The sequence below is a fragment of the Poecilia reticulata genome, chromosome 5 (genome assembly GCF_904066995.2).
Source record: "Poecilia reticulata chromosome 5, P_reticulata-male-v2, whole genome shotgun sequence".
Classification (NCBI taxonomy): Eukaryota; Metazoa; Chordata; class Actinopteri; order Cyprinodontiformes; family Poeciliidae; genus Poecilia; species Poecilia reticulata.
Genome location: NC_088834.1, coordinates 32,355,993 through 32,381,065, shown reverse-complemented (window position 1 = coordinate 32,381,065; position 25,073 = coordinate 32,355,993). Strand labels below are relative to the sequence as shown.

At 42.3% G+C, this 25,073-nt stretch overlaps 2 protein-coding genes across 2 annotated transcripts; both read right to left on the bottom strand.

Moving 5' to 3' along the window:
• Positions 1-607: 607 nt before the first annotated feature.
• On the bottom strand, positions 608-6,770 carry cyb561d1 (cytochrome b561 family, member D1). Its single transcript, XM_008410325.3, has 3 exons — positions 5,623-6,770; positions 4,602-4,639; positions 608-3,061 (listed from the first exon to the last, which is right to left on the bottom strand). The coding sequence occupies exons 1-3, from the start codon at positions 5,777-5,779 to the stop codon at positions 2,555-2,557; spliced, it is 702 nt and encodes a 233-aa protein (XP_008408547.1). The 5' UTR covers positions 5,780-6,770; the 3' UTR covers positions 608-2,554.
• A 296-nt stretch (positions 6,771-7,066) lies between these two features.
• atxn7l2a (ataxin 7-like 2a) lies at positions 7,067-23,567 on the bottom strand. Its single transcript, XM_008410324.2, has 10 exons — positions 23,372-23,567; positions 22,380-22,448; positions 19,752-20,088; positions 19,172-19,422; positions 17,456-17,538; positions 16,031-16,242; positions 15,458-15,638; positions 13,556-13,677; positions 11,594-12,524; positions 7,067-7,389 (listed from the first exon to the last, which is right to left on the bottom strand). The coding sequence occupies exons 1-10, from the start codon at positions 23,499-23,501 to the stop codon at positions 7,372-7,374; spliced, it is 2,334 nt and encodes a 777-aa protein (XP_008408546.1). The 5' UTR covers positions 23,502-23,567; the 3' UTR covers positions 7,067-7,371.
• Between the last annotated feature and the right edge of the window lie 1,506 nt (positions 23,568-25,073).

Below are 25,073 nucleotides of genomic sequence, written 5' to 3'. Positions count from 1 at the left end.
GCGTTTACTGTAGCAGGCCATGGAGGCAGTGCTATAACCTGGGGTTCAGCAACATTATGAGGTCAGCTGGATGTACTGAATGACTAGGTTAGCTAGGTCATTGTTGGATTGTTTCTTCCCCGATGACGCCTGATGTTCCAAGACGACGGCGCCAGCAGGCGTCATCGGGATGAGATCGCGATAGAGATTCATCGGTCAGACTCCATCATCATCATCAATGCAAGATCTTGGTAAAAAAAACTAACGCTTAAATAAATCTTGCATGCAACATTACAGAAGTTTCCCGAAACAATGCCACAGCAAATATGTGCTTTAAAACAATCTAAAACTGCCCAACCAAATATTAGTCAGTTTTTTTGGCCAAGCGGTGTATGATTGAAATGACTGAAGGTCCTACAAACACTTTACTGTTGTATCAATGTGGCCTGTCTGCTCAGACGCTTGATCTAATTAAATCAATCCCACTGTAAGGATTGTCAGTTAAAATAAAAAAACTGTTTTTTAAAATTGTGGAGGTGATCAGATCTTTTTTTTTTTTTCTGTGGTTTTATTGATACCGTAAGAAAGGTCCTCTTCTGTTGCCCGGAAACATTAAAGAGACATGAACAACCATCTGAACGAGTGTTTATTATTATAAAAGAAACACTTGCAGCTGCTTCCTGATCAGATCATAAAAATACAAAACAGATCAGCTCACAATGCCAGTGAATGCCACAACACCTTTCCCATTTTCTACTTTTATTGCTTTGAAGATTGATAACTAATCAGACACATATTAATACATATAGAACGTCCTGAAAATCTACCAGTGCAGTCCAGTCACTTTATTTACCTTTTACTCATAGAAAAGGTACAAAACAAAAGTGCTTTACAGTGGAGAGCCAAAGAAAACCTGAGGTAAAGAAAGAGGAGCAGAAAATACAAAAACACAAATGAAATCTTTCTCCAATAACTGAGACTATTTTTTTAAATCACAAAACAGTATTTTTCATATTTCTACACAGCAAACTGGTAGTAAATCTGGTAGATCTGTGTACATTAGATTCACCTGAGCCATTCAAGGTTAGTCTGCACTCAGTTTGTTCATATAAAGCCAATTCACACACAAACGAAAGCTCAAGGCAACTTGCAGGATAAACAACATCCAATTCCTATCTGGACATACGTCATCTAGTCCAGGGGTGCCCAAACTTTTTGTCAAGTGGCCACAATTGTCAAGTTGAACTTCTGAAAACATTGAAAAAATAAACTATCGTAAAATCAAGCAAATAAAGAAATTCCCTTTTTTTTGTTGTTGTATGAAATAGATGTTATTCATCAGAGATAAAAACTTAAAAGGGATTTTAGTTTCTTTTGCGCTCGACTTGACAAATTTATTTCCAGTAATGAGAACATGACAGGGGTCACTTTCTGTCAAAACACAAGCCATGTTTAGTCAGGTTTAATGAACTAATAGCTTACATACTGTAAACATTCGGTTACAATATGTAATCGTCAGTTATGTTGTATTCATTTCTTTCCCATTGTTTGAAAATTATGTCTAATATTTTTTTATCCTGATTAAAAATAAAATGTCTCTGTCTGCATCCACCACCTTTGCTGGTGGTTGATGCCTTTTTGAATTTTTTGAATGAGGCCACACAAGGGGCAACAAATGAACCTCGGGCCTCAATTTGGACACCCCTGATCTAATCAATCCAGTTCTATTTATTTTACCAAACGCTTAATCAAACAATACTGTAATGAAAGGGGACTGTCAACTGTTTTTTTTCTATATTTAATAAAACTGTCACCATATCATGACAGTTTGTTATGAGAAAAATAATCTGTGAAAAGATCCATCTCCTCCACTTCCTCCCTGAGCTGCTATTTCACTCCCAACCAAAAACAACCAATCACAGCCAGGAGGTGGGTCTTAGCACTGTCAATCAATCTTATTACTCTGCTAAATGTGCTAATGCCGGATAAACAACTTCCCAGTACAGGAAAGCCATGTATTATCTGTCAGTGGTGGCCATGCTAACTAGCCTTAGCATTCACAACAGGCTACACTAGCTTCAGTGAAGCAGAGAGCACGGTGAATGAGAGCGCCAAGACCTTCCTCCCGACATTAATTGGTTATTTCTAGTTAGCATTTTTTTTTTACAGATTATTGGTCTCATATTGGTCATGACATCATGACAGTTTCAACAAATATGTAAAACAGACTCTTTTTTATTTTTTAAATAAAAGTGACAGAATGCAGCTTTAAAGTGATCAGGAATCTAAAAGCTGCTGTCAGGTTTCCGATCGGCCTTCATCGCTTTCACTGCATCAGCGGCACAAAAGGCTCTGCCTTCATCCACGAGAGTCAGATATGATTCAGTGCTTAAGAGCTTCATGCTGCATTTCCTCCACTCACCACTAGATACTGGCTGTGGACTTCAGGTAGGAACATGTTTGGACATAAATCTGCTTAGAACTCAATGAATCCCTGAAGCGTGAAAACAGTCTCCATCAAAACCTTAGAAAACTCATTTTCCGTTCCGACTCTGCACCGTGTTCCGTCTGCAGCCTAGCTGCTTATCTTCTTGCGGGGCAGGTAGGCGTTAGTGATCTGGTTCATGGCCACCAGGGCAAGGAAGAGGGGAAGCATGGTCATCAGCCACCAAGCCGCCCCCTTCACCGTAGCCTGGAACCAGTCTGACAGCATGGCCAGCATGATGGTGCTGGTGGCCAGCAGGTACACCACCAGGCCGCAGGTGGCGTGGTAGAGCTTGAGTTTGGCCAGGGATGAGGAGAGCCGCAGCTGCTTGTGGAAGACTAGGCAGACGCCGCAGCCGGCCTGGAGCAGGGAGGCGGCCAGGGTGTAGCAGCCCATCAGGCTGTGCCAGGACACCAGGTGGGGCAGCTCGGACACGACCTTACTGGCCAGGATGAAGCCCAGCCCAACCGCCGCCGACACCAGCGCCAGGGCCTGGCACAGCCAGTGGAAACGCACTTTGTTCTTCCGTGACTTCAGGCAGAAGATGGTACCCTCAGCGGAGAAGAGGAGGATGCCTTCAGTCATGCACAAGCAGTACTGCAGAAAGAAGAACGGGATCAGGGATGCTGCTGCAGGGATGTCAAACTCATTTTCATCATATCCAGACCATAAATGTTCTCAAAGGGACCGCTCATGGCGGAATGCCTTAATAAAAACACCAGTTAAATTTAGGGGTACACAGATTAATCAGCCAGTCAATTAATCGGTGCCAATTTCCTTAATTTTGGGAGATCGGTGATCGGCTGATACTTCCATCTGAAGACGATCTTATCTACCTCAGCAAAGATCTAAACAATCAACCACTGTCCTCTTCTGTTCTCCTGAAAGAGGTTTGACTCTTAGCCCCGCCCACCAGGTCATGTCTGCACATTTGTAGTTAACAAGTCACCCCACTGTTGCCAACTCAGTGACTTTCTTGCTTTATTTAGCTACATTTCAGACAAAAAAAAAATTGGTATTGGCCAAAATAAGAATCAGCAGATCTGGCTTTTTAAAAGATTGGTAATTGGCAATCCGTCATTAGACTGCATTTGATGCACCCCTAATTAAAATTACTGTTAAAATATTCTAGTACTAGTTCTTAAAATTTAACAACAGCTTTTCACATCAATGTAATTGTTATGTTAAAGTTCGATTCTAGAGGGCCACATAAATGGTTTTGAGAGGCTGGATTTGGCCTGCGGGCCCCAGGTTTGACACAATGACACATATTTTGTCATTGTGTCTGATGTGCTTCTGCACTCAGGGTAAAGTCATTTTAATCTACAGTGGTTCTCAATACTCCTTCACATAAATGTCGACTTGTTGACAGATCTGCCAACAACGACATCTGGCAGCTTCATGTCCGCGCTGCCAGACTGTAGAGACGTCGGTGAAACGCTTCATGTCAGCTGCCTCCACCAGCATCAATTATTTACAGTGGAAAGATGACGGCGGTACGAAAGGCTGAAAAAAACTGCAGAGTCAACAGAAACCCTGCCGCTAATGTTTAAACGAGCTGGACCCATCAGTAAACCGAATCAGCAAATAAAGCTACTTTATATGTGGTGAAAAAAACGCAATTTGAGTTAAATAGACTCTGTCCAACTTTATTAAAGTGAAGCGATTGTTATTAGTAAGGTATGAAGGAATGAATGAGTCTTAACAAACACCAAGCTCAAAAATGAAGTTAGAGTCCCAGCAGCCCGTTGTGTACAGAATTCAGGAAAAATAACTGGCATATTGAACTAAAGGGCTGAATAACTCGTACAGTACGCATCATGATTGATGTGCTGAACTTTCTAAAAATGGACCAAAAGTCTTTGATGTTCAATGAAAGCTCTGTAGGCTGAATTTATCTGAATAAAATGACCCCTTTATGCTGGTACTAACATGGCTGAACATCACAGAGTGGGTGTTTTCTGATCATATTTGTTAATATTTAGTCATGTTTAATCAGGAGGAGAGATTGCTGTCATGGTAACAAGGCGATGTAATCTATGTCATCAACTGTCCCTGGTGGTAGTGATGCATCAGTTTGTCAGGTTGGGACAAAATGATGCACCGATGCATTAGTTTGTGCGTGTGTGAGACTTACAGCAACAGACATGCACAGCGGATGCCAAGAAAACAGACCTGCAAGACAGAGAGACATCAGAGAGTGTTTCTCAATGGAAGTTGATTTTCAGAACAGGAGAAAAAAAACTTAAGAATGTGGTAACATTTATTCTGTTGCAGCTGCAACAGACATCAGAGTCTGAAAGCAGAGCTAAGGCTGCAGGAAATCCCAACATTATTTACACATTCTCATCCAAAATAACCAACAAATGAAACTGTTCTTTGGTTGCATGGTGAATTATCTGAGAGGCCTTCTTCCCACCTGTTTGTTTAAACATTATCACCCCACAGGTCACTTCTTCTTAAATTAACTAATAAATGTTAATTTGAGGAGTCGTTCCTCCTAATCAACTCTTTTTGGTCACTGACGGTGTTTGTAGTGTTTATGGACTGGATCTTAAGGCGTAGTCATAAAGAGGAGGGCGTCAGGATCTCATCTTTACTTTTTGCAGACGATGTGGTTCTGTTGACTTCTGGAGGTCATGACCTCCAACTTGCACCAGAGCAGTTTACACAAAAAGGTCCCAGAAAATCAAGCCGTCCAATAAGGTGCTGTGATGCAGACAAAAAGGTAGGATGGTTTGAGACGATAGATCCTTTAAATAACATCTCACTGCATCCAAATGTGGAAACCATCTCTGAATGAATAACAGATAGACCCTGAAGCAGCTGCAGGAATACAGCAGCAGAAACCCAGAGCAGGTGCTGCTCCCGTCGGCCATAAACAGAAAACTGCACTTTTTGGTCAAAGGAGCGTGAAAAATGTTGCCTGGTCTAACGAGTTTTGACAAGAGGAGCAAATTCAGATGGGATCAGAATTCGACATGCCTTATATCAATAAGTGTCCCTCCGGATGGAAACCAGTAGGGAACTGAGAAGACCAGTCACATGTTGTCACTCCTTCCAGGAAACAGATAATCAAATCCTGTCAAGTTGAATTCGGTCAACTTGACAGGAATTCGGTCACATTAAGTGACCGAATTCAACTTAAATACACTCACTGGTTCCGGGTCTGGACAGCACGGAGATGACGATGGTAAAGCCTAGACCGGTGACATGAGCTGCGATCAAAGCTGCTCTGCGCAGCCACACGTAGATCCAGAAATCCCGCATCCCAAGCCCCTCTCCCAACGGGCTGTACTCCACGTCAGACGGCATCGTGCCGCCGCCGCTGCTGCGTCAACCCCGCTGGATGGAAGTGGCGTGCTGGAAGGCTGGGGTGCGGCGCGTGCGAAGTGACGCCCGATAAGCTGCATTGTCAACTGAAAGAACGGGAGATCCGATCCGCGGCAAAAGGAAGAGGAGACCAGGGGCTGGCAGGAGCCACTGCAACGTCACAAATAAACACGCGACGCCACTTCCGGTGTATTCCAGGAAGCGGTTTCGCCAAAGTCTGCTCAGAACGGACACATTTTATATTAATAGCCCTAGTTCTCTAACTGAAGTTAATCATATTAACAATACACACGATAATAAAACTGCGATCTTAAATCCAAATAAGGCGAGTTGATGAGCGCGTGAAAGCAGAACAGTGGGATTAATTAACATTTACCTTGCTTTCTGCCCACGACTGTTAGGTAAACTGGTTTTTAAAATACAAGGTGTGTGCGTCTGCCTGTACATGGCTGGTTGTCCTGTGCGTCTCTGTGAAGGACTGGTGACCTGTCCGGGTTGGACTCCGCCTCTCGCCCAATGACTGCTGGAGACAATCACCACACCTTTATGCGACCCTTCTGGCAGCAATCCTGCGGTCAGCATTGCTGACGCTCCAGCTCAACAGAGGCAGGAAGGGTTCTCAGTACCCCATGTATGTCCCACCATACCAGGAAGTTCTGCACAATAAGCTAAATAGGGGACCGACACCAGTCTGAGGTTCAGCATAATCTAAATCACATAGGAAACTCACCAATCTAACTGATTATTGCATCACCCCCACTCATGATGGGATTTCTGGGACATTCCTCTGACACACTCTTGCTAAGATCGTGGTGACGACATTTGAAATTGGTGCAGACGTATTTTAGTATATTCCTGAGTCAGGAGGTTATAGACCCATACGATTGATCTCCCGCCTCCATCTTTGAGTTCTATGCTGACAGAACATTGCCTGGAGCCTCTTAAGAAAGGAAAAGTCAGTTGCAACAGGATGTAAACATAGTATCCCTCCCCAACCCACTAAGAACAGAAAATACAGGTGAAAACGTAAAAAGTCAACAGAATTCTGCAAATATTTCTCAAGTTTTTTCAGCATTTTCAATTAAAGTTTGCCATGTTTTGACTATTTCCATTGTTAGTTTAGGTCATGTTATACATTCGATATGCTTTACATAATTTCAAAGATAAACTCCAATATGTTCACGTTCCTAACAAGCAGCACCATGGACGTTGACCAGTACCCTCTGATCAAATGTACAAAAGGTAAAATAACAGTCACAGGGACAGAAACCAAGTGAAAATGACATTTTTAATACATTTTTTTAATAAACCAACATATTCAATTTAGCAGCATAACCAGATGGTCTTGAGGTATTTCTAAATCCATACTCTATGGTTCATCCCAGCCTCCTCACCCACGTTCATCCATCCCCACGCAGCACACAGACGGGTCCACACGGCACAAACACAACCCGGCCCATTCATACTGGAGCGGACGCTCGGCAGACAAAGGCATACACACACATAGTCCTGTTGGCCCAGTCACAGACTGAGTGGAGCTGGCTCCCTCCTAGTGGCTTGTAAGGCAAGCACACTTAATGGTGCAGTTTTGGCTGGAAGACAGAAGAAAACAGTTCAGAGTTAGTAAGAGAGAATTCAAACACCTGACAGGTTGGAGCAGCGAGCTTCCCCAAACAGCCTTAGATTCTGAGAAGGGGCACACACAGACAATACTACTAAGGGGGCGTTTACACGACAACGATCCAACAAAAACGGCACTTTTGTTCCGTTTTTGTTGGATCGTTTACACGATAACGTTTTGATTACGATCTGTGTTTACACAGTAACGGTACACATCGAAAACGTGTAATGCTCTCGCTGCGCCTAGTTGGAGCTAGGTTCTTTGAAACTTTGAAAGTGTGCATGTGTTTAAAAAAAAGTTGTACTTGAAGGCATGTGGATTTCCGTGAGAGAACACGCATTGTGTGCGTCTGATTAGGGCGCATGCAGTTGGAAAAAGTGGAATAACTTTGCCGAAAAACCTTGTTTGAGCTTTCACGGTGTCTGTAGCGGCTCCGGACTGGAAGCTGTTTATTGTTTTTACCTTGGAATGGCCAACAGTCTGTTATTCCTATATCAATTTGATAAAATAGGAGTTCCCGCACGTCCCATATCCGTGTCCTCTGTTACCTTTTTCAGCAGTTAAAACAGTTTTATCCGTCGCTAACAAGTCGTAACCTGTTTTTCCGAGCCGCCTTCAAACGCAACATGAACGCTGAGACGCTTGCGCTGGGTTTACACTTGTGAGGCAGGAAGGAGACCTGATGCTGCTGCGCAGGTGTGTGTTAGAATCATGGCAGCAAACCAGCAAAACGTAAATAACTTGGCAGTTTTTCCCCCGAACTAACCGACTGAGTTGAGTAAAGCTGTTGGATGCAGGGGATGATAGCTAAAAGATGACTAGCTAATATCAATACAGCATGTTAAGCTTGTTAACAAGTAGCCTGTAGGCTGCTGGTGTTGTTGTCTATGTTCAGCTACGTAGATTCATTTTGCCCCCCAAAATAAGTCGGTGCCCCTCCTGTTAAACTCGTCTGGAGCCGGGCTGGTCCTGGTCCGTAGTTCTCTAGATAAGAGCGCTGAACAAGCAGCCGTGTATTTTGCCACCTGGGCGGTGCGGAGCGGTGAAGAGACGCTGAGGGAACCGAATCTGATGGGGAAACAGTAACACCAGCATTGTGAGTAGTTTCTTTTTCTTCTGTGGATTGTAGGAAGCAGCTATGTTTTGCGTCATACTATGCATGAGCTGGTCTGGAACCCGTTTTCAATCTGTGCCGTTGTTAGAGAAAACATTCGGTGGTTTCGTGTAAATGCACACTACAAACGCAACAAAACTCTTCCGTTTTCCCCCGAAATCGTTGTCGTGTAAACGGGGCCTAAATGTGTGGAGAACCATCAACCTTCAGAATTCTCACTTTGACTAGTGATTCCGACTTTAACTGATCAGAATCAGTTGAAATCATAACTTCTGATTTTAGTTGAGTCTGATTTTAGACACAAAAAAAAAATCAGGCAAAAGAAAAAAAATTTTAATCAGTTTCTTTCAATATAAAACTTCTGAAACTTTAAGAAAAACTGCAACTGTGTGTTTGTGTCTGGTGATGTTTGTTTTTCATTCATTAGGTCGAGAATCCAGAAATTATTAAACAAAATTACTCAAGTAAAAATAAAAATGCAGTGTAGTAAAAATACTCCAAAAGTAAATAAAAAAAAAAGTTACTCAAGCAAATGTAACTAGTTACTACTCAACTCTGCTGATAGCCAATCACAGCCACAATCATTTTTAATAGATGGTTGAGAAACAGATTATATTTTATGATTTAAAAAAATCTAATTAGAAATGATTACATTTTTTATTTTTACATTGTTTTTCTCTCATCTCAACTTCAGCTTTTTAAGGCATTGCAAGCGCCCTCTAGTGGGCCTTCAGAGGATTGCAACAATGGATTAGACGGTGCTGCGTTGCTGCTCCGTATCCAGTAGAAACTGGATTTAAATTCTACTTTGCTTAAGAGTTTGGCTCAGATATGGCTTGATTTAAAAAAAAAAAAAAACATCAACAGTTGCCAAAGTCAGACTTTTGTAACAAAAAATAAGTTTATAAAGCTGAAGAAAAATAATTCAAATCCAAATGATGAGTTTGCACTGGAGCATAAACCTGCTGGATCATGCAGATATCATCATATTCTAATACAATACAAAGCTTCAGAATATCACCCTCCCCGAGGTTCGTTCCATTCATTCTGTGGGACCGTTATGTTGTGTCGTTTCTGTACAGATGCGGTCATGTCATAGTTTGGGCTTTATGCTGTAGTACAATTAATAAATGCGCCATTAAATGTGAAGAGGAACAGAACAGAAAGAAAAAGAACGCTTCCAAACCCAGAGCAGGACATGTGGATGTAGAACATTTGAGTAAATGGAAATGGTTGCCATGTTGAGCCGACGTCGGTCAGAGACGGAGACTCATTTAAAAGTCTGTTCGTTATGTAATGATAACGCTGAGCAGCTGTTTAGAGAGGAGAAAGCTGACTGAGCAGCAGCATGTTGGTTGCCAAGGGAGACAGCAGGAGCATGAGGAGGAGGAAGTCTGAGAGAGAAGAACAACAACTACTTCTTCTCCTTAATGTGGGCCGTTAAGCCCAAAAGCTACTGAATGGTTTTAATGGCTTAAGCGACGGCTGTGAAGATCATAGAATGAGTCACAACATGGCCGACAGCTCTGCTAAAGGGTCATTCCCAAATTTTTAACATCAAGTGTTTTAATCTAATGAAGTTTTTTTTTCTATTATGTTCCTTTTATGAAACTTAATTTGCTTTGTTTATTAGATAGCATCAATTCACAACAAATCTAAACCCATCATACAAATAGATTCTAAATCAATTCCAAACATGATCCTGGTTATCAAATAACCAGAAGTTCAAATTCAGTTTAGCATTCAAATTGGTTTTCTATAAGGGAACCATAGGTTGCATTGCATCCATAATTTAAACTCTGTTTTCTGGGTTCACTGGTTCCATCTTTGAATCTTACTACAAGATTCCAAACCTTAATTAATTTCTCCTCACCAATGTATCCATCTGTTTGGGTGGAGTGTGCAACACAGGGGTTTGGTTCTGTAAAGAAAACTGCTGTGTCCATGACGGTTTTAACAGGAAGGAAAGTGCAGCTGAATCAGAGCCATGAAACAAAGTTGGTTGATTTTGCCTCGGCGCTGCTTCATAACCGTTCTCGTCTTTCAGCATGAGGAAAACACCACATGATGGTGAAATGTCCAAGTTGGACTTTATTTGCATTTTCTGCTCATGCTTCACACAATGCTGTCTTTGTCACTGTGTTTTTTTAAATTAAAAATAGGGGGGAAAATTAGGCAGAAGGCATTTGGATTAAACCAAAGAGTTGGGTGTCTTGACTAAAACGGCGCCCCCCTGTGGACATTCTGACTTATCCCGTTTAGAGCAATAGGCCTTTGCAGCATCCTGCTCCATGTGTGTGAACTGGAACACAGAGTTGGGCTGAGGTCAGAGCAGAATGAGGAAGTAATTCTGTTTACAGACATTAAATCCCAGGTTGTTAGGAGCTCACCGGTTGCTAAGACGATTGGGATTTCCAGGGAGAGTTTCGGTTGTTTTGGGTTTCTTAACACCTGATTTATGTTCACTGCAGGCGTGACGGTAAAAATCAGCTGTGGGAGTCACCTGACACCTAATCACTGGACAGAGGTGTGAAATATTGATGCAGCTGAGCTGTTAAAATAAAAGGTCCAGTATTCATTACAATCTTGGTAAAACAAGACCTCGTTTCCTTCTGTAGAGCACAAAGCTTCCTGCTCAGAGTTTCCTTTTCCTTTGTCCCATGTTCTGCTCAGGTGCGGCCGTGGTGCGGGGATAGACGTGTGCGGAAGCCTTGATCCTCCACGCAGCTGTCACAGGTTCGATTACTGGCCTGTTGACCTTTACCCTCTCTCATAACCCACTTTTTCTGTCCATTTTCTATCAAATAAAGGCCACTAGAACAAAAAAATTCTTAATATAAAACATTCTGCTTTCTCTCTTCTGACAAACTGACATAATAAAAAATTTAGAATTCTTCTTGGGGGAGAAAAACATTTACTATGCGTTAGTGTTAAATATCAGATTGTCTCTGTTTTAGTTTCAGGATGTAAAGCCTTTTACTTTGAAGGATCGTCAATATTCCTCAGACACAACTGTAAATACGCTCTGTGTTATTTTCCTGGTGAGGTTAAGTAAACCCACCTTCTGTGAGGCCAGCTTCTTGTCCATGTCTCCGTCCAGACCTCCACTCTTGCTGTCCTTCCAGGGGTAGAAAGTGGAGCGTGGCGAGGATGAGGAGCCAGAGCTGGAGGAGGAGGAAGGCAGGCGCGGCACTGAGAGTCTGGATGAGGGGGGGTGTTCCTCCATGCCTCCCCCCTTCCGTTTCTTCAGTCCCTGATGTTCCAGAAAGGTCCTCCCCCCGCCGCCCTGGCCCAGCAGCCCCGAGTCCCCCACACCGGTCCGACTGTGGGAATTCGTGGCAGGGGAGAGGTCAGGGGGGGAGGCGTGGCTCAGAGGGGGGAGAGTCCGCTTGTAAGTCCACACCGCCTTGGCGGCGGGGGAGTGGGACTCAGAGGGGGGCGGCTGGGGGCGGGGCTTACTGCTGGGGGAGAGAGTGCCATTGGTCTGTCCATGAGGGTGGAGGGAGGAAGAGGGGGCCTTGGAGGAGGAAGAGGAAGGTGGGGGTCCCCTGTCCTGCAGGATGATGCAGTTCCTCTCAGGGCCAGAGTGCTCTCCTTCCTGCGACGGGGCCTTGCGTTTACGGAATGTGGCAGCGGTGGCCGCCTCCACTCGCAGCTTCAGCATCTGCTTGCTGGGTCGCCCCACCGGGTTCCTGGACCTGCCTGCCGTTACCTGACGCCCCAGGCCAGGCTTCCCCAGGGCCAGGGGGTGAGAACCAGAACCGGCAAAGCCACCACCAGAGTTCTCCGACTGCGGCGCGGTCAGAGGTCTGCCCGGCCCCCGGCTGGGGGAGGACGACGCGTTTCTGAGAGACGAGCTGATGTGACTGCCTCCGCGGACCTTAGAATGAAATGAAGAGGAGGAGGAGGTTGTTATGGAGACAGGAGAAGAAGAAGTGATGGACTTGGCTGAGGAGGTTGGTGACAGAAGGTCTGTGGCTTGAGGTATTTTCCTGGAAAAAAAGAAAAAAGCAGAAAAGGATCCATGAATAAATCCCTGATGCATTCAGTAAAACGCATCTGACTGAAACTAATAATAAATATAAAACATTTATAGCCTGAATATCAGAATAGACATGAATCATATAAGAAATTTAGACTCTGGTCTAACTAGTTGGCAAAGAGGTAAAATGTGGCAGTGCAACAGAAAACGTCGAGCTGCAACCTCCTCCACTATTAGACACGTTCAGTGTTAGATGCACTCCAACAACACAAAATCTTACTAAGTATTTTTGATCTAGTTTCTGGTGCAAACATCTTATTCTTGAAATAAGATAAAACTAACTTTCAAGTAACGTTTCAATCATTTATAGGCCGTTTTTAGTCAATAATTCCTTAATATTGATGAAAAAGTACCAGTTCCACTGGCAGATTATTTCACTGGAAAATGTCTTGTTATAAATGAAATAATCTGCCATTATTATTTCAATAAGAAAATAAATAATAATGGAACTATTACTGCAACAGACTGGTGACCTGTCCAGGGTGACCCCGCCTCTCGCCCAAAACGTTCGCTGGAGAGGCACCAGCACCCCTCCTGACCCCACTAAGGGACAAGAGTGTTAGAAAATGGATGGATGGAACTAGTACTTTTTCATCAATATTAAGGAATTATTGACTTGAAACAAGCTCCTATAAATTGCTGAAAAGTTACTTGAAAGTTAGTTCAAGTAACTTTTCCAGTAAAACAAGATATTTGCGCTAGAAACAAAACCAAAAATACTTGGTAAGATTTTGTTTTTGCAAAAAAAAAAAAAAAGACGTTTTAAAAAGACAAAAATCTGAAAATATGTGAAATAAAGCCATAGAACCAGCATATTCTATTAGTGACATTAATTTTAAATACCACAAATATGGTTTTCACCAGGTAAGATCATAAAACTCCAACGTATTATTTCAGATGACGTGAACACAGATTTGCAGACTACAAGATGTATGTAGGACTCCCATAAACAAAAGCTTAGTGGGAGTTTGGGTCTCTTACTTCCATAGATGAGCACTGATGTGCTGCTCCAGCATGCTGCTGAGGGCCGACCGCACGTGGTGAAGCCTTCTGTCAAACGTGTAGATCCCATGACCCAACGAGTGGCTGCCGAACGAGCACACCTAAAGAGACAAGATCACAAGATTCATTCATGATCGACGTGAGCAACAGCAGACCACATTGAGATTCTTGGCGAATTTGAGCAAGATTTTATTCTTCCGAGAATCAAAATCTTCAAAAACAGATTAGATCGATTCAGTAATTGATCAAATCGATTCAACGCCGTTCAGAGGTTTCTTCGCGGTTCATTTAAATTTACGTTATCTCTGTTACGCTGTGCCTGGTATAAGGAACCAAAACACTTCTGCTTTCATGTTATCATCATCACCCCGTCATGGTTACGGGATGACTGCATTTCCTCGTTTTGTGAATAATTATTTTTTCTTTCAGCTAAAGTCTGAACTGATTAGGGCGGTGACATTTCTCACCAACTATTGAATCCACTGATTCAGAGGATTCTCCCACCAAGGTGACACTGTTCTTAAAAACACAGCTAAAAACTTCCTGAAAGCTAGAAAGACTGTTGCAATTTTACTTTAACTTCTGGGGGGGGGGGTCTAACCGTGCTATTATTTTTAGAAAAAATAACTTCAGCATTATTGTTCATGTGAATATTATAATAATGAATCACTGCTTGGCGTGAGATGTTGACATTATAGTTTTGCAAATATTGATTCTAAATGTGAATAGAAAATAGGAAGATATGGCTGGAAAACTTATCACGACATAAGTGTCTCATATCAGTCGATATCGATAATTATTAGTTGTTTATTTTATGCTTTAAATACATAAAATACAGCCAAACTGGTGGCGTGACCTTTCCTGTTTTATCCATTTTTCACTCCATACCTTTGTTTTTTAATTTTTATGCAGTTATGAGACATGGTGGCAAAACTAGACACTGCTGCTGCAGAAGTGTCAATATATTTATCTGATTAATAATCAGAATAATCGCTAGATTCTTGACGAACTAAAATAATGGTTATCTGCAGCTCTAGAGTGTGTGTTAGCATGTTAGCGTACCTAGCAGTTGGGGAGGGAGGGGTCTTGAAACAGCTTGTTATCAAGCAAGTTGTTGTTGGTTAACCAAAGAGTGAGTGAGTGAGTTGATCTCACCAACAACCCTAGCTGGTCATGAGGTTGAGTGGATAAAGTCTTTCCTCTGCCTACGTCCCCCAGAATGCTGTGTGGTTCTGGATCAGAGTTCAAAGAATATGCTATATACTGAATACTCTATCAGATGCATCATCTATTGATGATGATCAAATGTCTATCGCGATTCATATTGCTACTGATTTATTGTCCAGCCCTAATAGGACTGGGAAAAAGTTTCACCATTAGATGGCGATGCAGAGGCTAAATAAATATGCTGTAGTTGTCATGCCAGACCACTGGATGGCACTGTGATTTTAGTATGTCATCGAACGTGCATGCGTTTTTGACCCTTAGCTTCCACCTCATAAACAGTAATCGGTTTCCCATGTAACTCATATGTTCCTCATCAGAAACTGAAAAGATTCCGCCATTGTTTTTGTCGTTTTCTGCCTGTTCGTTTGTTACCGCCGTGCGTTCTGCACCCGTTTTCTTCACACCTTCGTGGAGGGTGTTGCAGAAAAGTTTCACTCTGGTGTCGCAACAGAAATGTTACAGTTTCACAGATGAGCGGCTCCATGTAAAAGGGGCCTCAATGCGTCCTTTTCTCTCTTAAAAACAGTGGTTACTTTAAACCTGACTAATCCTGCAAGAGAAATGAATAATTCTGGTCTCATCTCAATAGGGTCAGGATTCCTTGTGTATCTTTTTTTAAAGCAGAAGTGCGTGTTGAGTGGGGGGACACGTTACCGCTGCAGGTGTTGGGTGTGTGGTAGATGAAGGGAAGTCCGACAGCTCTTCAGCTGCTTCGGCCTCACTGTCGTCACTGGAGATGTGTCCGTGCAGCAGAGGGGACGGGGCCTGGAGCCCCGCCTCATCCTGCCACTGCTTCTCCTCCTCCGGGGCGCACTCCGACACGGCCATGGAGCGACTGGAACACAGAGTCACACACTCGCTTTAAAAAAAACACAAAAAAACACACGCGCACTCTAGGGCTGCAGATAACCATTGTTTTAGTTCTTCAAGAATCTAGCGATTATTCTGATGATGAATCAGAGAAATATATTGGCACGTTGTGCAGATTTTCCATTTAATTCTTTTTTATACAATGTTAGAAATACACCAAAAGATGAAATTCCTTAATTAAATAAGAAAATAAATATTTATAAGGAATGCAACAACAGCATTCCTTCAGTCTCTTGATTATTTGTAGCAAAGAAGCATCTGCAGCCAAAATAAAAAATCCAAAAGGTGCTAGATGCTTTTTTTTTTTTTTTCTTTCTTTTCTTTACAATTGAATCCACTTGCTCTGTGTGTCCTGACCTGAACGCAGGAAGGCTGGCCAGAGGTCTCCTGCAGTGGGGGACACCGGCTTGCTCCCTTGGGGCCTCTGGACTGGGTGACCCTCCGGTAGAGAAGCCCCCATCCAGGGCCTGGGCTCCCTTCTCTCGGACCTTCATCTTAAGTTCTGCCACTAGCTGGTCAAAGTTCTTGCTGCGACCCACCACCTTCCTGCGCTGATGGATGGAGTGGATCTGAAGGATGAGGACACAGCAGGTGTTTACCGCCATAAAATTGGGCCTCTGTCTCTTTAAGAAACTTCTGCTCTTTGTGAAACTCCGCCTTCAGGAAGTCATCACAACATGGCTCCTCTGTTAACCCTTTAACAACATTTTTACCCGCGTTGAAATAAGAAGTAGCTTCTATAATGAGCTCAGCAGATGTGCACTTCCACCAGGTGTTTGCTAATTGCTGCTGGCTAGTCTGAAGGAGCTGAGTGGGGAAAAGCTGCTCTGTGAGGTCAACAGCTTAGAAACTGCAGCTCTGAGGACGAGATTCGTCTCAAAGGCGGTTCAAGTTTCCACCCAGGCGTTTTGCATATCTGAATGGTTGCCATGGAGATTAAGGGATTTTTTTTCTCAAACATGCATGAAAGAATCAAGGCAACACTCCAATCATGTTTATGATGAGAGAATAACATTATAACATGATATAAAGCTCAAACAAGTCAATTATACATAATCCTGCCCCTTTAAAGCTCAATAACTTCAGGGATGAGTATGTGCATGGGGATCTGGTTTCAGAAAGCCAGTTAGAGTAACCCTGAGTCAAGTTACTATACCAACATACTCTGTCCTAGTGTTTAGCTGAGAGCTGGAGCGTCAGAGGCAGTGTGGCAGAAATATTTGATGGACATTTCTGCAGAAAATATTTCAAGCGTTACCATTGTTCATCACAGACAACAATTTATCGAAATAAAATTCATTATGACACAATGAGGATGAATTCTTTGGTTTTATGTCGTTTTGAAGCATTTCTCAATGTGAAGTTAAAATGTCAACATGATGCTAAGAGTTAACAGAAGCAAATGTTCTATTGGACAGGTGTTTATTTTGTCATTTCCTATTATTCAGGTCATCCTGTCAGGACATGACCTCTGACCTTTACATGCTACTTCAGATTAAAAAAAACAAAAACAGTCATAATAACAGGAGTCTTCCTGTCCAGACCAAACCTTTTTACCTTTTGTCACATTACAACTTTAAGCTCAAACACATTCTAAAGGGATTTCAAGTGGAAGATCAACACAGAAGGTAGTGCAGAACAATGAAGTAGAAAGATACATTCAAGTCTGAACATCCTTGAGTCAGAACTTTGTAGAACCAGCTTTCACTACAGTTGCTGACAGGTTTATCTTCTCCTCTTTGCATATTAGCTCCAGGCTAGCCCAGTCTGCGTGTTACTCACGTTGCATGTCAGGAGCCGAGTGCAGACCTTCTTTCTGTCAGGGTCAAGGACGCCGCAGTGCTTATCCAGATCGCACTCCCTTTCTGAGAACACAGAGAGCATTTCAGTCAAATATCGGATGGATCTGAAAGAATGTGAAACCCAGATATAAAAGCTAATATTTGCAAAAATCCTGTGAAATACTGATTTGCAGACAAAAGCATGACTATATCATCCAAGCCTTCAAATGCATGTTAAATACTCAAATTAGTTGTTTCAAGACAAGACGTGTAGAGAAGAGCAATACCCTAAAACAACTGTATATGGAGATATTTAAAATTCTGATGTAATCACTATATAAACAGTTAAAATCTGTAAAGTAGTGGTGACTCAAAGCAGGAAAAACATCTTCATGACCAGAAGAGCCGACCAGGGCACCAAGTTATTAAACATAAAACCATCTGACAGCGAGCGCTGATTAGATGGTAGTTTAATAAAAAATAATAATAAAAAAAACATGCTACGTTTTAGAAGTGAAAATAAATATAAAACAATGTGGCAATAATGCCATGTACATGAGTTTATAAAAAGAAAATACAAGAGTAGAGAAAACCAAAAAGGAGTAAGAATAGGGAAGCTCAGGCCATCTCTTCTGTCCGTCGAACAATTGTATCCCCTACTCCAACATCTGTCTAACCGTACAACCAGAGGGAGATTTAAAAAGGAGCGGCAAAAGCAAATGAGGTGGATTATCAGAATTGATAACTTCTGTTTGAGTCACCCTGAACATGTTGCTGTGGAATATCATCTGCTGACTTGAAACTGAGTTGTTAGCTTGTCGTGACGGGCCTGATGCCGTCATACAGCAGCAGTGTTTTCAGTCAGAGGCCTCTTCAGATTCACTGCAAGACTGATTGCTACTGGAGATCCTTCCAGCCCACAGCATCAGCCATCTACAACAACTCTTTGAAGACACTCGGACGATCCGAGTTACGATAACATTTAATTTACCTCTGGGAAATAAGATATCTTTGAGTTGAACTGAAGTCACATCAAGATAAAGCAACAACACTGAGACCAGGAGTTACGTTACAACATGTAACAGACTTCTCCACAGAAGCTGCAGTCGGCGCTAATCGCTATTAGTTGTGTTTTCTTTTTATCAGCTTCCTTTGTCATATAATCCATAGACGTCTCCATCCATCATTACTTCCAGAAACAGAGCGCTACTGTGTGACGTCTACGTTCTTCTTCTGCGTATGCCGGTCGCTTTGGGTTTCTGTTCACACAGAAGTCTGACTGCAGTCGCGTCATTCAGTAGTGAGAATGACCACGCAAACATAAATAAATAAATAAATAAATAAATATTGAATTTTGAGCAAAAAATAAACAGAACTGAACACCGAGAGCTGGTGTATGAACATAGCCCAAGTCATTCATTAATTTAACCCGTGTGACACAGAACGCTTGGCAACTGTTGTCAGGATGTCTTACTTTGTTTCCATGCCAACATGATCCTCTTTTCACCAGTTCTGTCATTTTGGACTCTTTTGTCCAAAACTGCAATAAAACTCCAAATATAATCACTATGACAACAGATCAAACATATTTCATATATCAGACCATATAGTCACATTCCATATATGTATTAATATCAATATGACTAATATCTAATATCTGGACGTCAGACTAAGCTGACCAGTCAGTCCTGTGGCTGAACGCTCCATGTCGACTTACTGGAGGCCACTTTGTTGTAGGGCCTGGGGACCCGGTGGCTCATCACGGCAGACAGCTGGGGCGAGTCCTTCCTCTGCGGGGGCGGCTTGTCGCCAGACGCCGGCCGGCCAGCGGGTGGGGCCCCATGCGGCCAAGGGGGGTCTCGAAGGGACGGAGGCGGAGACAGGACCGGAGGTTCCAGGGGCGGCGGCTGCTTGAACATGGCCACCTCTTTGTGGCTGCTGTGGAAGGACTTCTCCAGGGGCGAAAGTCTGGGGGGCGGGAGGAGAGACAGCCTCAGCATCGGGACAACTTACCAAGTAAAAAAAACAAACAATCAAAAACGGTGCAATACGTCTGTTCAACTTCTTGTCATCATAAGGATTTTGTCACAATAAATTCAAAATAATGACATTCCAAAAAAAACTACTGTTCATATTGTCTTGGTTGTCAGCTTTACTGATTTCTCCACTTTTTGTTCAATGATGATATTAATAAATTTTAAAATATGATTAAATTCAGTTACAGTTTAGTGACAGTATCACACATTTATGTGGCTGGTGTCCTAAAGGAGTGTACTGAAAACCCTGTGGTCTCTTACCGTACTCCGTCCTTGGCGCTCTTTGGGTATCTGTACTGAGGTGGGGTGGATGGGGAAGGAGGCGCGGGCCGCGGCTGCCCGACGCTCGGCCCTCGAGCCTCCCACGACGACGCAGAGGGGGGGTTGACCACATGCGAAGGAGAGTGGCCGTGGTAGGGTCTCTGGTGCTGGAGGGCCGGCGTGGGAGAGCGCAGCTTGCCGTAGAGCTTGGCCAGGGGCCCGTGTCTCCGCTCGCAGTGCTTCTCAAAGGCCTGAGGCTTCACCACCTGGCCACAGTGGCTGCACACCACCAGGTAGAAGTCATCGTGGCCCGGGTACAGGCCAAAGATGGACATGTCTGGCATTCAGAGAGAACGAGAAGAGAACGGCGGGCTTTATGCAATCAAACGTGTTTTGTTGAAATAACCCTCAACTAATTTACTAATCGATTAATCATTAACTGGAGTATACAGGCCACACACTCAGACCTGTGATTAAGTCAAAACTGTACAAAAATATATATACAATTTGCATTTTGGACAAATAAATAAAATTTAAAAAATTTGTAAATTTGTTCTATCCAGAACTCAAGTGGCAGTTTTAGCTTTACCTGGTTCAATTTCCGAAAAATAAATGAATAAATCTCCCATTAAGCATCAATTGCTGTCTTAAGCAGCTAATCCAAAATACAATTAGCAGAAAGCAGAAATGTTCAGCCGAAAGAGCTGAACTTCTCTGATGTTAGAATGACTTTTTTTTTTTTTTTACATGCTGATGCTTCCTTTGCTACAAATGATCAAGTGTTCACTAAAGGAACGCTGTTGGTGCATTTTAGCCAAATAAATAATTATTTTCCAATTTTAAAAAGGAATTTGTCTACTGGCATTTTTTAATGCATTTCTAATATTATGTAAAAAAATAAAAAGTTTAAGTGGTTCAATACAAAAATCTGCATATGTTTATCCTATTAATCGGTTAATCGTCAGAAAAATTGATAGATTAATTTAAACTGCTTTATATTGTAATCAAGTTTTTTTTTTATCATAAGTCATCTGAATCTCTTCATATGATTATATATTTTTACGTAGAAACGGATTTGGTCCGTTTTGCAAAGTGTCTTAAGTTGTGAAATATTATGGTACAAATAGACTCAACTGAACTGTGTGAAACAAGCTTCAATTGGCCAGTTAGAGTTAGTGAGTGTGTCCGGTAGATGTTGTCCTCAGTGTGTTCTGCACTTCCCTTGTTCCACTTCCTGTTTGCGTGTCGGCCTAATTAAAAAGTTTGTGAGGCTGAGACTAAAATTACGAACAGATTTATTTCCAAAGGCATCAAATCTCACTTTGCTGCTAATATTTGGCTACTGCCATGAGAAAGAGTTTTAGCAGCACTTAGTGCTGCATCAAAAGGTAAACCCTGCCTATAAGTCTGATCTGCATTGTGCACAGCATGTGGTTCATCTGTTTCACCAGAAGCAATATCTATATTACACCAAAAAAAACATCAAACTTAGCAGTTATTTAGAAAGTCAATATTACCAAAAAAAGTCATTTAATAAAGTCTACAACACAAGGTGTAATTTCAGTGATTCATATTTTCATATCTTGAAGCACACAAGAGCTTAAACACCACCGCCTCTCTAAACAGCTTATTAAAATATTTCCTCGATCAATTTAACTAAGTCAGCTCAGCCCCCCGGAAACAAAATGGCGGCCACCCACGAGTCAACACTGAAACTCTTGTCTCTAAAGGAAGTAGTAGCAGGTAGAGGACCACAGAGCACAGAGCCAACAAGACACAGGCAACTCAGTTTGATAGTTTTTTTTTTGTACCTGAATCAAAAAAAAAAAAATCTGTTTTACAAAGATGCTTTTGGCATAAAAACTGAGATCAGGTGCGGGACTACAATAGTCACTTTTACATTTGAGACAAAGGCAGCGTAGCTGAGAGGATTCTGGTTTAAATAAGTATTTAGTAAAATTATATTTTAAAGTTGATTCTTAATATAACTAATAAAACTTACCTCTTCGCATAACTGATGCTAATTTCTGTTTTTCTGTTAGTAGAGTCCAATTTTGCCGTTTTGACCAATTCTGATTCGGTTTCCCCCCGACAAAGTGACTAAAACACAAACTAAGACAAAGTGCATCAAATTTTATGCTGTTGATTCGTGTTTATCAACAGAAAATTGAGTTGTTAGTTGATGATGAATATAAAGAACAAAGAGAAAAACAAAAACTCTGATTTTTTTAGTATTTGATCTTCTGATCTCCAATCGTAGCTGATCAAAAGAAAGCGGAGGATTCTAATATGTGGCAGATTAAACATTGCACATGCAGCACACCCAGCTGGGATCACGGAAGCGACGATATCTGACTCAAGGCTGATGCAATGCAACCCTCCTGCAGGATGCTCAAATGCACTCAGTACTGCTAATACAAGCAAAGTTGTTGTGCAGCATCCTCAGTAAGGCCCAAACCTGGACCAAATTCTGCTGATTTCTCATGTCACACACATGCTGTGGATCTGCTGTCCTGTCAGATTATATATCCTGACTGGGTATATAATCTGAAGGGGTTCGGGTCACTTTCTGAGACCCTTCTGAAGATTTATAAAGTCACATGTAAAAACTTGATTAAAACGACTTACCCTCTTTACTGAGTGACATAGCTTCTGCAGCCTTCTTCCCATTTTTGCTGCAGTCATCCACATCAGGCCCTGGAAACGTTAGAACATACATGTTCTTCTTTAGAGATATGTCTCTGTTCTCATTCATTCATGTTTTCACACATCCTTACAGAGAGTTACATAAATGATGGGATTGTAGGTCAGCAGCTTCTCCTTTTTGGCTGCTACAGTTCTGTGGGATATTTTTGGTATGTGTGTTTTGTTTGTTTTATTGCAACAACTGGGACTTTATCACACAGCCACCTCAATAGCAGAGGAGATGCAACACTCTGAGTAAGCGCACATACTTTCAAACTGACAAAGGCAGGAGGGTTTTCTGTGCATCAGTGACAGGTGAGGTCTCCTGTCAAACACACCGTCACACACATGGCATAGCTGAAGCCGCAAAGCTGGAAATATTAGCACAAGGCAATGAGAACACTGAGTAACGTTTGCTAATATCAGAGATTGGGCCAGTATTTCCATGGTGGCAGCAGCATCAGACTCCTCCTCCGTCACCGGTGTCTGCTTTGATCCTCCGGCTAGCGTTAGCATCTCAGGCTAACCACCTCACAGAGGCGGACCGGGCTAGCTTAGCTTCCCAGGCTGAGAAGTTGCTCGCCCAGCCAGTCTAACTAGCCTCCTTCCGCTATGCTGCCACTGCTGCCTGACTGCTAACCCTGAAACGAACCTTGTTCCTAAAGAACTGGCAGCTTCCTTCATGGCCGCAGCAGTAGCACACACATCACAGCGCCCATGACTTAATTTTTAATATGGGTTTATCTTCTTGTAGACTATGCATGTAGAAGGAGGCAGAAGGGAGCAACATGTTATCCACCCAGCACTAGGACCCGGCAGGGTCTTTGTTTGGGTAACATGGTTAGTTCTACCATCCGTTTTGAAGAAAAATAACCGCGGAGGGATGGCTAATCGGCTCCGTAGCTGCTAATGTGTGTGTCAGGATGGTTCCTTACCATCTGCCGCTGTCACACCAGCCCAGTCGGCCCAGGCAGTCCAGCTTTGACCAACGAATTCATCGAGGCTAGGTACCCGCCGATCCAGAGCAGCCATTACTTTTACTGCGCGTTCACGCACCGCCATCATCGCTGCGCGGGCAAGCGGCTTACGTCATATCTCGCGTTCTCGACACGACAGGACAGGAACTTCCTGCGTGCGCGCTCTGAAGCTGTGAGAAGCTGAGGTACCATACCACAGGCACGTTAATGTTCAGGGTGGTTTTTTTCCTAACCTTTCTGATGAGCAGTACTTGACACAGATGAACTGGGTTTTATTATTCGGAAAGTGTTGATGCATTTCGACATTCATGTGTTGTGTTCACGCATTCCTACAAGTGTTTACAATAACAAACTGATTTTTTTATTTACCAGTTTACCATAAACTATCCAAGTTCCCGTGATTCTGGGCATATAAAACATTTAGATTTAAAATGTCCAAAAATCCTATTTAAACCATTGCAAATTGTAATTAATCTATATTATGTGTTTCACTTTGTGATAAAGTTCCTCAAATGAATTGACTTCTCAATAACATTACAGTTTGCTGAACAGGTCTGTGTGTCAGAGTTTGTTTTTCAAATTCCAGGATGAGGTTAAGGCAAGACTATTAGCATAGTTTTTGGGAAATTCCAAACAAATAAACATGCTCCAGTCATATTTAATAATAAAAAATGGTGATATATGTTAATTGAGTTGTAAAAGAGCCTTGCTGTTGATAAAGACCAATTAAGGGAGGGGTGAAAATGTGGGAAACAGTTCAGACTGTGACAGCTGGAGAATTTAAGTTGCCCCTAAACATACCTGGTTAAAATAACTGCCTGTAACCGGAGAAGCTTGTCTAAGTTTAGAGCGCATTTGTTGTAGTGTAGAAACTATACTCTGGGTAACAGTGCTGCACTGATGTGAGTCCAAAAAAGGTTCACACATCAAACTTATGTGAACATACTAATTTCATTGTATTTTATCACAGGTAAAGAGGGCAATTTAATTGAAATTTAACAATTAAAATATACCTTGTTTTACTCAGCAAAGATTTCCTTCTTTATGATTCAAATTCAAAGGTACTTTATTTACCCCAAAAGGGAAATTAAATTCATATCATCTAAGCATCTTCAAAGAGTCGTTGCACGTGGTGATGCTGTAGCAGTCAGTCTTACAAGGAGTCCGAAGACTCTGACTGAAGACTGACAGTCGTAATACATGACTCCCACGGCAACCGTTCCATATACAGGGACAGATTTTTCACTAACGACACCATTAGTTGTTTTAGTCTTTTTCAACTCAGTTGAATAATGACATGAATTGGACACAGGATGATTGGATTGAAGTTCCTTGATGCGACAAGGGACAGTTTAATAAACCGAACTGATGAAGGGGGCACAGCCATATTTGCACCACCTGCTCAGCTCCACCTGCAAAGACCATAATGAGAAACCATAATTGGTATGTTGAGTGTAATTTGTCGTGATTTCATTCAGATATTGAAGTAGTTCAATCAGTGTTGGGGTTTCGGGTACACACTGTAAGACAGATACCAGCTGTGATGCTGGTACTTGTCTTACTAAAGGACCATAGAGTAAACCTTCTATATTGTATGGAAGATTGTAAGACACTGTTGTTGATTCACATGGAAAACAATGGAAGTGGCATCCAGCAAGGT

Excerpts from the sequence above, each read along its gene's own strand:
- cyb561d1 (XM_008410325.3), bottom strand. The coding sequence starts at position 5,779 with ATGCCGTCTGACGTGGAGTACAGCCCGTTGGGAGAGGGGCTTGGGATG. Across the intron at positions 4,640-5,622 it reads GCTGTCCAGACCCGGAACCA|GTCTGTTTTCTTGGCATCCG; the intron begins GTGAGTGTATTT and ends TCTGTCTTGCAG. Across the intron at positions 3,062-4,601 it reads CGCTGTGCATGTCTGTTGCT|TACTGCTTGTGCATGACTGA; the intron begins GTAAGTCTCACA and ends TTCTTTCTGCAG.
- atxn7l2a (XM_008410324.2), bottom strand. The coding sequence starts at position 23,501 with ATGATGGCGGTGCGTGAACGCGCAGTAAAAGTAATGGCTGCTCTGGAT. Across the intron at positions 15,639-16,030 it reads GCCAGCCTTCCTGCGTTCAG|TCGCTCCATGGCCGTGTCGG; the intron begins GTCAGGACACAC and ends TCTGTGTTCCAG. Across the intron at positions 12,525-13,555 it reads ATCAGTGCTCATCTATGGAA|GAAAATACCTCAAGCCACAG; the intron begins GTAAGAGACCCA and ends CTTTTTTTCCAG.